The 15,152-nt window shown below is 40.3% G+C and overlaps 2 protein-coding genes across 2 annotated transcripts; one reads left to right on the forward strand and one right to left on the reverse strand.

Moving 5' to 3' along the window:
* The first annotated feature begins 6 nt into the window (after positions 1-6).
* rbm45 (RNA binding motif protein 45) lies at positions 7-6,028 on the forward strand. The gene is made up of 11 exons (XM_013912995.1): positions 7-57; positions 422-544; positions 914-1,040; positions 1,214-1,345; positions 1,456-1,626; positions 2,146-2,275; positions 3,203-3,293; positions 3,595-3,752; positions 4,016-4,091; positions 4,182-4,321; positions 5,494-6,028. Exons 1-10 carry the CDS (start codon positions 7-9, stop codon positions 4,296-4,298), a joined length of 1,176 nt encoding a protein of 391 aa, XP_013768449.1. The 3' UTR covers positions 4,299-4,321; positions 5,494-6,028.
* Positions 6,029-6,797: 769 nt separating this feature from the next.
* Positions 6,798-14,357, reverse strand: zc3h15 (zinc finger CCCH-type containing 15). The gene is made up of 11 exons (XM_005741521.2): positions 14,134-14,357; positions 12,339-12,440; positions 12,055-12,166; positions 11,803-11,955; positions 11,120-11,211; positions 10,584-10,766; positions 9,284-9,364; positions 9,048-9,113; positions 8,843-8,950; positions 7,889-8,024; positions 6,798-7,769 (listed from the first exon to the last, which is right to left on the reverse strand). The coding sequence occupies exons 1-11, from the start codon at positions 14,206-14,208 to the stop codon at positions 7,576-7,578; spliced, it is 1,302 nt and encodes a 433-aa protein (XP_005741578.1). The 5' UTR covers positions 14,209-14,357; the 3' UTR covers positions 6,798-7,575.
* Positions 14,358-15,152: the final 795 nt, after the last annotated feature.

The raw sequence follows: 15,152 nt of genomic DNA on the forward strand, positions 1-15,152 counted from the left end.
TTGGCCATGGAAGAAATGCACGGCAAAGTCCTGGTGGAAGGGACTAAACCTGTGAAGGTAACGTCAATGGTTAGGTCTCCAAAGAGATTATATTTTGTCTGCTTCAGTCCAGACTGTCGATTTATAATATGCGTATAGCTAGCAAGCTAAAGGGGTGTGATCGTTAGCTGCTTTCAGTTCACGTAACCTTAATTATCTACAATCTCACTCTTCTGTGCAAAATGCTGTTTAAATTTTAAATATTTGGAACTGAGAAGACAAAACATGGAATATTTATTGGCTAGGGATAAATCTTATTCTTAACTTTACAGAAGAAAATATCATAGTTGCGATTCTTCTACGAAAATATACAATAACGTGTATCGTCCGCTATTTTAATGCATAATTTGTGTCTCTTTGTTTGCAAATGTTGGCTCTTTAGGTGTTTATAGCCCAGTCACGGTCATCAACGAGACACAGAGATGTTGAGGATGAGGAGCTGACCAGGATTTTTGTCATGATCCCCAAATCCTTCTCAGAAGAGGACCTCAAAGAAACATTCAAAGTAATACTTCTTTTGTGGTTCTGCAGCTCTATGTTTGCCTGTGTTTTAATGTCAGTATTGTGTTTCCTTTATGAAAAATATTTTTGTGCTCACGCACAGAAGTTTTGGCCATCTAACACTATATACGCTAAGCATAAGTGGTCTGTATATAGTTAAAGCATGTTTTTTGTTCTTACTTAACAGAAGTTTATGCATTTTTAGGCCATTTGATAGACAAATATAAATATATTTAGCTTAGAGCAAAATACTTTAATCACAGTCCTGGTGTAGGTTCTTTGTGTTCTTTTAGGCCATCTTAATTGAGGCTCTCTAGAACTCGCTGACACCCCTAAATGCTCATTTAGATTCTTTCTGTTTTCTGTTTTGCAGGAGTATGGGGATATTGAGTATTGTGTGATCATCAAAAACAAGTTTACAGGAGAAAGTAAAGGCCTCGGCTACGTAAGATACTACAAACCCTCCCAAGCTGCCCTCGCCATAGAGAACTGCGACAAAGGTAGGTCTGCCAAACTCATTTACTTGTTCATTAATCCTGGTAGAAGCAGCTGTATGAACATCAAATATACAGAATGGTTGGTCAACGGTTACCGCTGTGGTGACTTCTCACTTCTGTTAACACTTAGTAAAGGGCATGTTTATGATTTAAAGCTGTGGAAATGATGTTATTAGCCTACAGGGCCATTCTGGCTGAGCCTCGAAGCAAATCGACAGGAACAGAAGATTACAGCTCTGGAGGAGCAGCAGCCAGAAATGATTATGCTGGCGGCTCTGAATCCATGAACCAGTACACGTTGTTATCGGGTACGAGTTTCTTTGTCATCAGAATTTACTACCATAGGAAGGAAAGGGTAAAGGTCTTAGTATTATCCTCTGTCTTGGTACTGACCCTGGTGTCCTTCTTCTCTGTATAGGCGACCCTGGGAACTACACAGTCATAGATTACCGCCACGGTGATTTCACACGCTGTCTCATTGTGTCCACGCGCATTGCACTCAATCAAGAGCAGATTTTTTCTCTTTTTGACATTATACCTGGCATGGAGTACTGCGAGCTGCAGAGGGATGCCTATGGAATGAACAAAGGTTAACGGTTCAATGTTATTTATATACCTCCAACATGTTACACCAGTCAGAATCTGTTGCATTGAGGAGAAAAAAAAAACCCTTTTAACACGAACCATCTGCAGAATGAGGCTCAGGGACGGTAACTGTCTAACTTCACCTGTTGGGCCAAGGAATCACTAAACACTGAGCAGATTGTTGGGAACAGTAACCTCAAAGTAAGCTCTTACAGAACATAGAGCCACCAATGTTATCAATTTAATCCTCTACAGATGTGACAAGATTTTAATCATGAATGTTTTCTTAGTGTGACAGAGTGACTAAAAATATTGTATTTGTGATTATATGAGATGGCTAAAAGGAGCAAACCCTCACATTTGAAAAACTGGATGGAGCTGATGGTTATTTTACACACTGCATCAGCTTTACTCTAGTTTGCAGTATCGGTTCTCTGTGGATGTTGATGTGGTCCATTCTATTTTGATGACTGTAAAATATTCCACTCTGACCTTTTCTTTGCTGTGTGTCACCTGCCTCCAGGCCATGCTTTGATTCGCTACAGCAATCTTGGGTCAGCACTTTATGCCAGAGAAAAGCTAAATGGCTTTGAATATCCACCTGGAAACAGACTGGCGGTAAATTTTGTTGACGACGGCGAGGACCGCGGCAGGTATACACACAATGCACACATAACTACACAACAGTATATGTTTAACTTTGAACCTGCAGAAGGGTCACAAATTACTGGAGCCTCAGAGAAGAAAAACCCTTTAAAGCTAATATATCCATAAATTAAAAGATAGGAACGAAAATGCCACTGATAATTAACTGCGACCTTGTCTGCATGCCTTCTTGGCCACATTTTATTTATTGTTAAATATTCACAGGTGAATGTTGTCCCCTGTGGGTTGTAGTGACCGGGGAGTGTTTTTTCAGAGTGCCGTGACTGCCTTTTTAAATATTACGTGATCTCAAAGCTGTTAGCGATACACACTCACAATATTCATGAACTTCACACTCTCTCTAGTAAAAGACATCAGAAGAACAGGCAGAAGACGATCCTGAACAATATGGATCTAGTTAACTTGGCCAGGATATTAAATTTGGTGCTTGTGGACTATATAGTGACAGTGAACTGGGGCTGAGATGCACAGCTGTCATTCCCCCTGCTGTTTCTCAATATGCTATGCCTCAGCGTCTCTAACTGTGCAATGTAGGACCAGTGTTTCCATTCCTGTTCAAGTTGGCTTGAACATGAACATTACACATCAGTAGAATACAGCGCAATACAGGAAGAAGCACAAAAAGCCATCAGAGATTAAAGTAGCATGCACTACTACACAGTACACAGTGTTTTAAACACTCTTCTTCTAAACACCTTCTGTCTTTAACATCACAAACATGAAAAAGAGTCGCTCTCATTATAGTTGCTGCACAGAGTTTTAACACTGCCCCCTTGTGATTATATTTAGCTATAACATGTAGACGAAGCCCTACAAGCGACCAGTGCACCTCTGTGCTGGGTGCTTGAGGCAGACTTAATTTTCCCATCGTGTCCACAGCTGGAAACAGCCTGTATGTTTGCTGTTGTGTGTAGTCCTGTAGGTCGGATGGCCATGCAGTTTGTTGCAGCACAGATGATGTCAGCGGTCTGGAACGGACCATCCAGCAGCCAAGTGATGAAACCTGTGAGTCATTAATTCAACATCTGATTTACAAAATTGTGTCAGGTCATCGTCTTGTTACTCTGCACATTTTATTTACATTTCAGATGTTTGTTTTTTTTAGCAATGATAATAAGAAAATTTCTAAAAAGGCTCTATTTTAATTCTTATTAGCTTATCTTTTAAAAATCTGTGCTCACATAAAGATTAAAAGTAGTTCAACAGATCAAACCTAGAATCTCCTTTTCTGAGGGATATGCAGTGTGTGAACAGTATGTTACATTTAAATTACTGATCCTGTGTTCTCTACGTTGGTATGTACCAGGGCTTCTCTGTTGTCTCGTCAGTTTCTCGAATTCAGACCGACGCCAACCTGCCGTCGCTGAAGAAGCTTGCTCCGCCTGAGAGCAAAACCAAGGAGCGGCTGTTTGTCGTGTTCAGCCCCTCCCCGCTGCCCCCCGATGTGTTGGAGGATGTTTTTTGGTAAGTGCCCTGTGGTCTGACTCAATCACTAAAAGTAAAAAAAAAACAAAAAACAGTGCATTACCGGGACGGTTAAAGGTCTGCTTGATCACGACTCTTGGCTCAATCAGTGCAAACTGCTGTGGATGATAACATCAGGCTAAGTGCTCTTAAATAACAGAGTAAAGCTGCTATTAAACCAAACAGACAGAATTAGAAAATGTTCCTGCTTTACAATTAAATGTTATTTGTTCGTCTGTGCCTCCCTGTGTCTGTCTGTCTAGTCGCTTTGGCTCCCTCATTGAAGTCCACTTGGTTCCAGGGAGGAAAGTTGGATACATGAAGTATGCAGATAAACAGGTAAAGCTCAGATTGAGGATAAACTTGTGGGTTTTATTAATGAAGGAATAGAATGTAAGTAAACTTCAAACTCTTCTTCATCTCTGTCAGTGTGCGGACGAGGCCATGGCAGCGCTCCACGGACGCGTCGTTAACGGGGTAAAGATGAAGGTGATGCTGGCTGATCCTCCCAGAGAGGAATCTCATAAACGTCCTCGTACCTACTGAAGCCTACATGACACGAACCAGTGGTAAGTGTGCAGTCTTCTACTGCAGGCTCACCAGTATGTGCAATTGGAAGTATTTTGGCAACAAAATATATACACTGTACACGTAATTTGTCTGTTTACATGTTTGTTTAAGAAAATATCAGACACACTGCCAACGAGAATAATTTCTTATATTCTTGATTAGGAATTCTGATTTATTTAATCCAACACGTGTGTGTGTGCGTGCGTGCGTGCGTGCGTGCGTGCGTGTGTGTGTGTGTGCTCTAGTGTCAGATGCTTCGGGTATATGTGTTGACTGACCACAAAGTAAAGACGCTCTTAACAAACGTCGACAAAAGAACAAAAATGAAGCATATAAACACAATAAGTACAAAAAGGGAAAGGATCAGGGACAGTGTGAGGTGACGGCTTGAAGTAATCTGGGAGTTCAAATTTCAGCTGCGTAATAGTGGGAAACAAGCGTAACTCTTGGCTTTCTACATCACCTGTCAGGGTCTGTTCAGCGACAAGAAAGGCTCAGTGTGTAGGCAGGCTAACCAACTACAAAGGACCAGTGCTACTTCATCAGTTCACAAGGAAGAAAGTTCTGCAGTGCTGTGATGTCTGATCCAACAGGTGGTATCATGGAGGCAGGTAGACGTGCAAAAAGAAAACGTTAGGAAGCACTACACAGACAACAAAGTATTTATGAAATAAAACACTAGGAAACACCAACTTTCTGGATTTTTCCTGATATATTAGCAATGTCACAGCATGTGTTGTACATAAGTGTCCTTGCAATACTAAGTCTGGTCAGTAAAGCAAAAAAACACAGATCAGAGTCTTCAAATTGTGTTGAAGGCTTTCAAAGCCTGATTATAAGCTAAAAGAATTCAAAGTAGTAAAAGAGTATTTATTAATCATATCATTAGAAAGTTATATCATTATACATCAAGCTTTGCACCCTTACTCTGCTTCCATTGCAGGTTATTAGTTTAGAATATTTAACCTCAATGTTACCCACAGCGAAGGCCCTTTATGATTTATTTGCAACTTAAACTGTGTGAGAGCTCCTTCACGTCACCCACCTGTGCACTCCTGTGAAGCTCTCTCCTCATGAGTCACGAAAGCGACACTCTAACAAGATGTCAAGAAGTTTCTGATGACAGTCGTTTCTCTTCCTGTGAATAACACTGCAGCTTCTTGTTCCCCAGGCGACTGTTGCCATGACACAATGACACCTGACCTGACAGACCGATATCAAGACCTTCTCCCGACCTCTGACACGACCTTTGACACCTGTCTGACCTTACTCCCGGTCAGTGACCTTGCAGCGACTCACTGATAGAACGCGCCAGTGTTATACCACTAATAAACTGAAGTCTTAATCGTAAACAGTCTGTGAATAGCAATTGTGTAGTTTGTGGTCAGTGTCATACTTGTGCAAAATGTCAGCCTCGACACTGCTCTTTGATTTAACAGATTATTTAAGAAACGTGACGTGAGAAGTCTCATGGTTCGGGCAGTGTGCAGCATTTTACTTTATGAAAATCTGCAGGCAGGAGGCTGCAGTTTACTGATAAGCTGTGAAAAACAGGCTTTATAAAGCTGGATGTGGACAGTTTGTAGCTCACATCTGGTCCTCCTTATTTGTCTGATGGTACGCTCTGTAGCCTGTGCAGGGCTCGGTTAAAAGGAGGTGATTTGAATGACTGTGAAACTTTTTTTTTTTGTCAATAAAAATATAGTTGAACACATTGTCTGTCTCATTTCTTCTTTTACAACATATTAACTGAACAGCTAATAAAAAATTAATTATAAAACCATCATTTCTCCTGTTATGCTAAGAAGCTTCCTAAATTAAAAGGTCATGCATTCAGTTTGTAGTTTTAAAAAAAAAAAAAGTGATGATGACCCGGAGACCATCTGGATACTGGGTCTTCATTTCCTTCTGTTGTACTTGTCTTTGTCCTGCAGTGTCCCTCTGATGCTCTAAAGGGGGGGAAGCCCTGTTTGACTTGGCTATTCACCCATGTGCATATATCTGACACTAATAACCTGTGTGGATTTTTACTTAGGTTGCATTTTCAGAAATACATGTTTTCTTAATTAGCGCTTTATCTAGTCTCCTGTTATGGCTTAAGAGCAATCTTGGATTTCAACATATAGATATTATAAATAACTGAGTGGGTTTGGCATAAAGTATAACTCTACTAATCAACTTTAAAACCACTGGTTGGGGCCACAGACTTTGGGAGTGGAGGTGGTTGGTTTACAGAGCTCCAAATCTTTTTTTCTTCTCAGCATTGGCGCTGGTTGTGTGTTATCCCGGTCCTAGCCCAGAGAGAGGGTCTAAAAAGGTAAAGCTGACCCTGAATCACTGAAAATACACTGCTTTTATTTTATGGTACACAACAGGAGGGGAGCAGACAACAATCACTGAAATATGGGTGTTAAACAGAAAAGGGACAGCATCAAGCTATTTAGCAATGGCATCCAAAAAGAGACGGACACTGGATGTACAGTAATTTTATTTTATTTTTAGGCAACTCATGAGAACATTATTTACAATACCAGGCTGGCACTGGGAACGAATCTGGTCTCAGATCAGGGAGCTGACATTTAAGAAGCTCAGTTTGGACCTTTCCTTCAAACATTTTTTTACTAAAAATAAGAGATTTTTTCAGCAGAGCTGTGACCTCAGCTAAATGAAATAATGGATCTGTTGAAGGGAAAACAATCTTGAAATCTTGAATCTACTTGAATCACAAAAGTGCATCTCCTAACTAAAGCTTTTTGGCATGAGAGCAGGTGAGTTGTGTTCACCTTCCACTTGTATAACTTCTTCGCCACTGAAGTCTGGTTTAATAATACAGTCTAACAGGTATAGCTCTTTAATTTTAAATCTGATACACTTCCCTTAAATCAATATATTCAATATTTTACTGATCAAGTAGAGAAACACTTGAAGCCTAATTTACCAAATGTCAGTGTAAGCCATCAAGTTTGTAAAGCAACAAAAAGTGTGCAACCACAGCCAAGTTCTCCTCAGCAGAGATGCGTGGAGTTGGCCCTGCCGTGGAAATTTGGACACCCAGAGGACAGAATGATGTACGGTGAAAACAGAGGGCAGAGACAGGCAGTGATGTCAAGATATAATCAGGCTTTATTACTGGAGTCTCTGAAACTTAAAATCATTCAAACGTCTGGTCTCTTTGATGTTTAGCTCCATGCATCCATCAGTCCATCCCTTTGCCACTTAGTCCATCTGACTTCTACCTCCTGCTCCCTCCTCATCAGTCTTCCAGCGCCAGTGTGTTGAGTTCTTCATCGAGCTCCTCCAGATCTTCTCCCGTGAACAGGTTTTCATCTACCGGTACTTCCTCTTCCTCTTCATCCTCATCCTCCCCTCCTCCATCCTCCCCTCCGCCCTCTTCCTCTGAAAGCCCGTTGGCCTCGGCGCCACCACAAGCTCCGTTCAGCTGTTCCTCTGCAAGCAGGAGGGGAAAAAAATGCTACTCACACAGCTGACGTTTGTTCATCAGAAGTACTGTGTTTGTTCTCTTACAAAAAAGGGATAAACTTTGACCAGTGTGTTTTTTCTCTCACCGTCGTCTGATTCCGTCGTCTCTGTCTTATTCCTAGAGGTGAACCGGTCCGTGGATGCTACAGTAATACCTGTGTTGTCGACCTCTTGTGGAACAAAGCGAGATAAGTCTATGTCCTGGACGTCTGTAATATCAATCTGAAATTTAAAAGAAGAAAGAAAGAAAAGAAAAAACGTGGAAGGGCTGGAAATGTGAATTTTAAAAAACTCTAGTGTCCAAATAAAATTGCAAGAAAAAAAAAGTAATATTAAAATTCTTATCTTTGATGTATACATTTTTCCTTTTCCATAAAATTAGAAAATATCTGAATACTAGTCTAGCTAGGAAGCATAAACCATTGTGACTACATTGGAAAAGCAACAATAAGACAACTGTCAAAAAGGGAATTTTGGGAGACCTGCATGTGTGGATTTAACTAAAGAAAACACTGACATTGTCTCGATATGTGGTACAGATGTGCATGGCTCAACCAATCACTGGTAAGAAGGTTCAACTATCATTAATACTATCAGTAATATTAATATTTATTCACCTATAAGTCTTTTTTCACCAGCTATAAAATACTGAAATACTGGCTTCATATTTGAATGCTTGTTCTCCAGTATAAATCAGTACCTTAACATATCTGCCTGACTACACCGACCTCACAGAGAAACTAAAATAAATCGCTTGAAGTGGTTCCCAACACACTGCATGCCAACATCAAAACATTTATATTTCATACCAACAACGCAAACTATATTAGACACCAAACACAGGTTATTGTGCGGGGACATCTCATTTCAAGTGTGAGAGCCACAGAGCTGAAATCAATATAAACTCACACACAGACTACAGAAAAACAAGACTGTGGGAGGATTTTGTCTATTCTAAAACACAGAGCTTCTTTCAAACTGCCTCCAACCAAATCTGTGAGTTTATTGCATTATGCAATTGCTGGAAATTTCACAATTACCTCTTCCTCCTCCTCTTCTTCTTCGTCGGCATATCTAGTGTCGTCAGCTTCATCATCGTCATCATCAACCAGCTCTGGGCGGAATTCGAACACCTCACGGCCGCTCACCTGCAGATAATTAATACAGATAATAATACAAATTGCGTTTAGACATTTTTGCTTCGGCACCGCTGCCAAGGTGAAATTTCACAACCGCTGCACTCACCACCAGAGATTTGCCAGCCTTAAAATCAGCCTTCTTCTTCTCCATTTCCTCCCTTGCTTTGTCCACCTGATAAAACAAAAGCATCAAGTATATCTTGACAAAAATATTTGAAAAAGCTTTAATGATTTCAGTCATTGAAAACCCCCCGAGGAATCAAGTCTTTAATAATATCAGGGAAAAAGTGGGGACTTGGCTCTGACAACCTGATGCTACTACAGTGTTTGAATGTGTCCAACCTTTTCCTGCCTTTTCCTTTTCTTCCAAGCCAGGAAAGTCTCCAGAGTTATCCGAGTGACATTTGGACCCAGAGCTGCACGCTGGAGAGAGACAAAGAAAGAAATCTCAGTTTCCGCACTTTAATTAATTTGAGGTAACAGCGTGAGGCCACAACATCTGAAGACAGAGACATTTCTTAGCATTCAATTATAATATCTCAGTCTTAGCTTATGTGCTCTCTTAACAGCAAGTTTTGCTGTTTTTCAATACTGAGTAGAAATAGTTTACTTTCATAATTACATATGTTGAATTGTTAGCAAACATCCTAAGTAACACATTCAAAAATAATCCAAAACAGCAGCACTGACCGCGACACCAATTTATATTAAGCAGTTTTGTATTCATGTTTAAACATCGTTCCACTACCCTGCAGAGGTCACATAGTTTGCTCACATTTATTAGAACTGCTGTCACTAAATGTCTAGATGTCTGCAATGATACGTAATATCATCTGTCTGGACTAAACTATTTGAAACATACTTTTCTTAAGAAATCATAACCGATTCAGATACATGTTTGCACTCAGCTTGGACTAGGTGAGGCTGCTGCTATTGGTTGTGATGTGTGTGCCGTTACAGAAACACCAGTAGTGATAACATTCACACGTAAAGCTTTAAGCTGGAGACGTGAATGTTGGCAGAAGCTCTAAACACAGACAACTTAGCTTTCTGTTTCAGATGGCATTTTTTAAATAGTTAAACTGTCCAACAGGATTTCAACAGAAACTGCTATAAAGTTTTAACAAAATGCAGTGACTTCTTCAACATGGTGTCAATCAGTCTGGATCAAAGTGGTTCCAGTCTGTTCCTCTAGCTGCAAAAAATACAATGGCTCAATCCCAGACGATTTGTTTCTTATATTGTAAGTAACACTAGTAATTGTATAACCAATGACAATTTGGTCTAATGGGACCATATCGAGCAACAACTGACCAGTGGACCCTGGGACTACCGCTCTCCTATTGACCTGCCTACTTGGAGCATTAGTTGAGGCATTTAATCATTCAGCACCCACATAAAGGTTTCACAGCTTATGTTTGGTTTGGTACGTGAACCTCCACACCAGGCTGAGCCAGCCTTTTGAAGTTAAAGGAGAAAAGTGCAAAGTTGTCTATGGTAAAAACGGTTTGCATATCAGCAATACCCAAGACAGCAGCCTCACTTTTACACCTTCCAGTCCATCTCATTCAATAGTTAATTTCTGTGCTGCTGTTACTCACCTCAAAGGTTCCCTAAAGCACGCTGTTGTAGTTATCCTTACCTCACTCTCTATAAGTTCCTCCAACGAGATCTCTTCCTCTGTCTCCTCCTTCTTCTTGTCTTTTTTCAGTACAAAACCGGGAGGCAGAGCATGCCGGTACATACAATTGTCGCCCCCTGCGGGACACACCCAGAACCAGCCGTACTTATTGTTTTCTATGGCCTCCAAGAAGTACTTACACACCTGCAGACAAACAAGTGTGAGTTAGCAACAGTAAAGCAGACAAAATCTTGTATTATTATTGGTATTAGTTGACTGAACTGTTAGATGGACTGTCTTTGAGGAATTTTGTTTAGAGCCAAAAGACTCTTGGGAACAAACTGAGAGGAAAAAAAGCACATTTTTCCCCTAGATTTGGTTTTCTCTGCTTTTTCTTTATCCAGCAAACATCCTGAACTCCCTGCATTTCACCTTACCACACAAACAAGTCCGTTTCCCACACTCTCATTAAACCACCTGATGAAAACACAGACGACCAGCAAATATCTAGCTCCTTGTCTTCATTCACTAATTGTTTTTCATAACAACAGACTTACGATTTGTGTTTTGGCTTTCTTCTTCTCAGCTTCTCCGTGTTTTTTGTTGACGACTTCCTCTAGTTTCTTCTCATCCCAGTTCTCCATAGTGTCTGAAAGCAGCACATCACAGTCTTTCAGCATGGGGTATGAATTCAAATCACTAAAATGGCCAACACCCTCTCCTGTAGCTCATAAAAATAGCTCACATTGGCCTTTTTTGTACAAGGATGGGGCTCTAAGATAGTAAGACGTAGCAGAACTTTCAGTTAATTTTCAAAGGAAAAACAAACAAACATGGTAGGCATGATGGACCACCCGTCCAGGTAAAGTCAATAAAGGAGATAAGGCAAAGGCCTGGTTAATTTAATGAAGTGTTCATCATTGAATTTTAAGTCCAGATATCAGTAGTTGAAATAAACTCAGAATGAGTTTTATTTGCATTACAGGGGAAAATATTGACTATTTTATTCAGGAAAAATAAACAAAGCTGCCATAAAGTAGGCTTAAGACCCATGTAATCATAACTAAATATCAAATCAAGCTGTTTACATATTTAGCAGATGGTTGTCTTCTTAATTTATCTGAATAATATAAAATGATAACAAACAGATTTGCTAAGAGAAATCATGATGCAGATGTTGATATCATGCAGCAATAAACACCCTTTCAATATGTACAGGTTAACTGTGATGTCTACCAACCTTTCTCCAGGTCTTCATCTCTTTCGTCCACATAGACGCTTCTCTTTTCACATTTCCTCTCCATGGATAGATCATGGCTGAACTTGCACTTGTCTCCTTTAGTACACTGACCCTGCTTAAAGAACGCACACAACACTGATTTTGGATCAACACCTGCAGGAAATAAAGAGAGAAAAAAGATCAATCATCTTTTCTTATCAAATTTAACACATCAAATGATTCATCTCCTGTGTGTCACATGCTGTGTGTTACCTTTGCTGACTTTCTGAGCAACAACTACGGGTTTAAAAAGCTCATTGAGTTCATCCAGCTCTTTCTTCTTATCATTCTTCTTGGTGGTCTTTTCTGCCTCAGCCTGGGCAATCTAAACACGACAAATTCAGCCACATTTAAAGATTATCTTACTTACAAAAGATTTAAGGAAGACAGCAAGTAGAGTGAGCAAAAGTAAGAGAAGAATGTTTGGTTTAAGGATTAAGAAGATACACAAGGATGAAGGCAGAAAGAAATACAGAAGGCAAGAACAGTTCGCCAACCTGTCTGGCACTTTGTTGTCCATATTTGACTTGCTGAGTAACATTCTTGATGTACTTCTGCTGCTTGGCCCCTTTTTTGTTCTTTAAGCCAAATGTCTTATCCTACAAAAAACAAACAAACAAACATAAGAGCCCAAACAAATCTTTATTAATTGTCACTTTTATAATACAATTCCAAACACAAAGCCTGAGTGAGTGTTACATCACAACAACAAGGAGTACAGTGAAATCCACTTGACACATCTGCAATATCAGGCCATGGTTCCCTTTTCCATCCACTGCAGAACTACCATACCTAGTTGAAGTGTGCTAGTCAGGTGAAAACTAAAGTTTTAAGATCGCTTAAAGAATGAGTGAATTGATTTTCTTTTGTACATATCACAGCAAAAATGATCACACAACCAAAACCGAGATTGTAGTCTTGGTTCAGTCTTGTTAGGCTCATAATGCAAAGCATAACCTCCAAGTTTGCTTTTATTGCATAGATCCTTTAAAATAATGCTGAGGCATCTGTTCTCTTTCGTTTGACTAACAGCAACATGAGGCCAGTGGTCAGGGATTTCAGAGAAACCAAAATTTGTCTCAGCAGACCAAGTCTGTGAAAAGTTAGACTATCGACAAGGAACAGATCATAAATGCATGTCTAATTCAACAAATACTGACACACTTGTTCAAAATCTGACATACAGCTATGATAAAAATTAGCTCACTAAACATCATTATTCAGGGTAATTTTCACAGCGATTAGAACTGAAGGCTATGGTTGGCCTTCTGCGGCACTGTATCGCTCTGTCTAAATGTTTTATTTAGGCACTACCTTGCCTGCAGCACTCATCCCAAGTTTCATCTTTATTTAGTTCACGTTCATTCTTTATTAAAAACCCACAGGCCCAATTTATCATCCACCATAACAGTAGGCTTTGATTTTAACAGGTGGTATTGAACCAAGAGTGCAATATGTGGCTCATCTATGTGTTTAAATAGTTTACCAACAACAAAAGTCACACCTACAGCCTGGCTCAACACCATTTTCTGTTGTAAAATTAAAAACTTTGCAACTGAAAGCAAGAGTTGCTTGTCTGGTGTTAAGGAAACTGAATTATGAAGTTGCATGTTAAAAACTTAGAGCACAAACTGCGCCCCTTTCAAAATTTACTTGAAATTCCCGCTGCTAAACTTAATCACAACAGAAAACATGTAAGCGACCGGAAGACGCTGATAACATTAAGTGTTGTTTCAGGAAAAAACTAAATACACACAAATTGAGCTTGAAATCACTCATTTCTAGCCCGTTTACATCACTGAAACAGACTGAAATGTGTTTCCTGAGCAGTCCTGAGGCCGGTCAGAAAACAGGCCTTTCACTCTGCGCCTTCGTGCCCGTTTGTGTTTAAAACCATGAACAAAACCTCATAAAACACTACATAAGCTTTAACATAATGTTTGTAATTCTTACATGCGTCTTCAACAGGGGATATTAACCTTAAAGCAATAACTGTGGACACTTGCTCATGCGGCGGGACGGCCCTGATAGCAGCTTAGCTTTATCGGTTAGCTGCATGCCTTCGTCGAGAGTCAGCTAGCTTTAGATTTAACTATACCCGAAGGGGCCTTTAGTAGAATACTACTAACTACTTGGAAATATGGACCGAACAATTAGAAAGCACTGACAACTGCCCAGAGGCCAGAACAACTTTACGATTCACCTGTCAGCACTTGCGATAGCCTCGGTTAGCCGTATGCTAGCTTATCAGCTAGGGTTAATCAACGACACGCTAACTCGTGTAACTTTTACCTCAATAATCTTTTCCTTTTTCTTCTCCTGAGTTTTTTTATTTCCCCCGGGCTGGGCGGGTTTCTTCGGAGGCATGCCGGCTCAGGTATAGCTCTCTCAAAATGCGTGAAGCTGTTCAATATCTTTATTAATATGGTGATTTTACAGGGGAGTCAGCTCCACATTACCCGCTTGTTGCTAGCACCGCAACAGCGCCTTCTAGGCCACATGTGAGTTGTTGATGTTCTGTGACGTCAACACGCACCCCGAGAGGCAGGATGGGTACTGTAGTCTGTAGAGAAATCAGACTCAGAATACTTTATTAATCACTAAGGAAATTATGTAATCCCTAAGGAAATTGCAAAACACGTCTAGTTCAGGGGTGTCAAACATAAGGCTCTTCTTCCTCTTCTTCTTCTTCTTCTTCTTCTTACAGTGGTGGTGCAGGACATGTATGAAGACATGGTGAGATGGTAAGATGTATTTAAGGTGCGGGTAGGATTAATTTAGGGATCAGCTCTGAGCCCATTCTTGTTTGCAGTGATGATGGACAGGTTTACAGTTGCGGTCAGGCACGAGTGTCCATGGACTGCAATGTTTGCAGACAACACTGTGATCTATAGTGATATAAGGTAGCAGGCTGAAGAGTCTGGAGAGGGGGAGGTATGCTTTGGAGAGAAGAGGAATGAAAGTCTGTAAAAGATGTGTGTGGATGACAGGAAGACAGGTGTAACAGTGAAGCTGCAGAGAGCAGATGCAGTGAAGGTAGAATTTAAATACCTGGGGTGAACCATCCAGAGCAAAGTTCCCAGAGTGTTCACAAACTAGTTGCTTGTCCTCAGCAGAGATGGTTACTGTAATCTGATTACTTTTTTCAGGTAATGAGTAAAGTAAGGGATTACTATTGCAAAAACGGTAATTAGATTACCGTTACTTTCCCGTAGGAACGCTGCGTTACTGCGTTACTAAAACCATGATTTTTTTTTGCGAGAATGTCTCATGACAGTGACATAAGTGAGTGCGCCGTTCGTGACAACAGC

Source organism: Pundamilia nyererei, unplaced genomic scaffold (genome assembly GCF_000239375.1).
Source record: "Pundamilia nyererei isolate P.nyererei 1_Seehausen unplaced genomic scaffold, PunNye1.0 scaffold00111, whole genome shotgun sequence".
In the NCBI taxonomy this organism is placed as follows: Eukaryota; Metazoa; Chordata; class Actinopteri; order Cichliformes; family Cichlidae; genus Pundamilia; species Pundamilia nyererei.

Bases quoted from the DNA above. Each gene is read 5' to 3' on its own strand.
- rbm45 (XM_013912995.1), top strand. From the start codon at position 7: ATGGAAGAAATGCACGGCAAAGTCCTGGTGGAAGGGACTAAACCTGTG. The intron at 58-421 runs GTAACGTCAATG...TTGGCTCTTTAG, and splicing joins AAGGGACTAAACCTGTGAAG to GTGTTTATAGCCCAGTCACG. The intron at 1,346-1,455 runs GTACGAGTTTCT...TTCTCTGTATAG, and splicing joins CCAGTACACGTTGTTATCGG to GCGACCCTGGGAACTACACA.
- zc3h15 (XM_005741521.2), bottom strand. From the start codon at position 14,208: ATGCCTCCGAAGAAACCCGCCCAGCCCGGGGGAAATAAAAAAACTCAG. The intron at 9,365-10,583 runs GTAAGGATAACT...GTCTCTCTCCAG, and splicing joins AGGAACTTATAGAGAGTGAG to CGTGCAGCTCTGGGTCCAAA. The intron at 8,951-9,047 runs GTGAGTGCAGCG...AATTATCTGCAG, and splicing joins AGGCTGGCAAATCTCTGGTG to GTGAGCGGCCGTGAGGTGTT.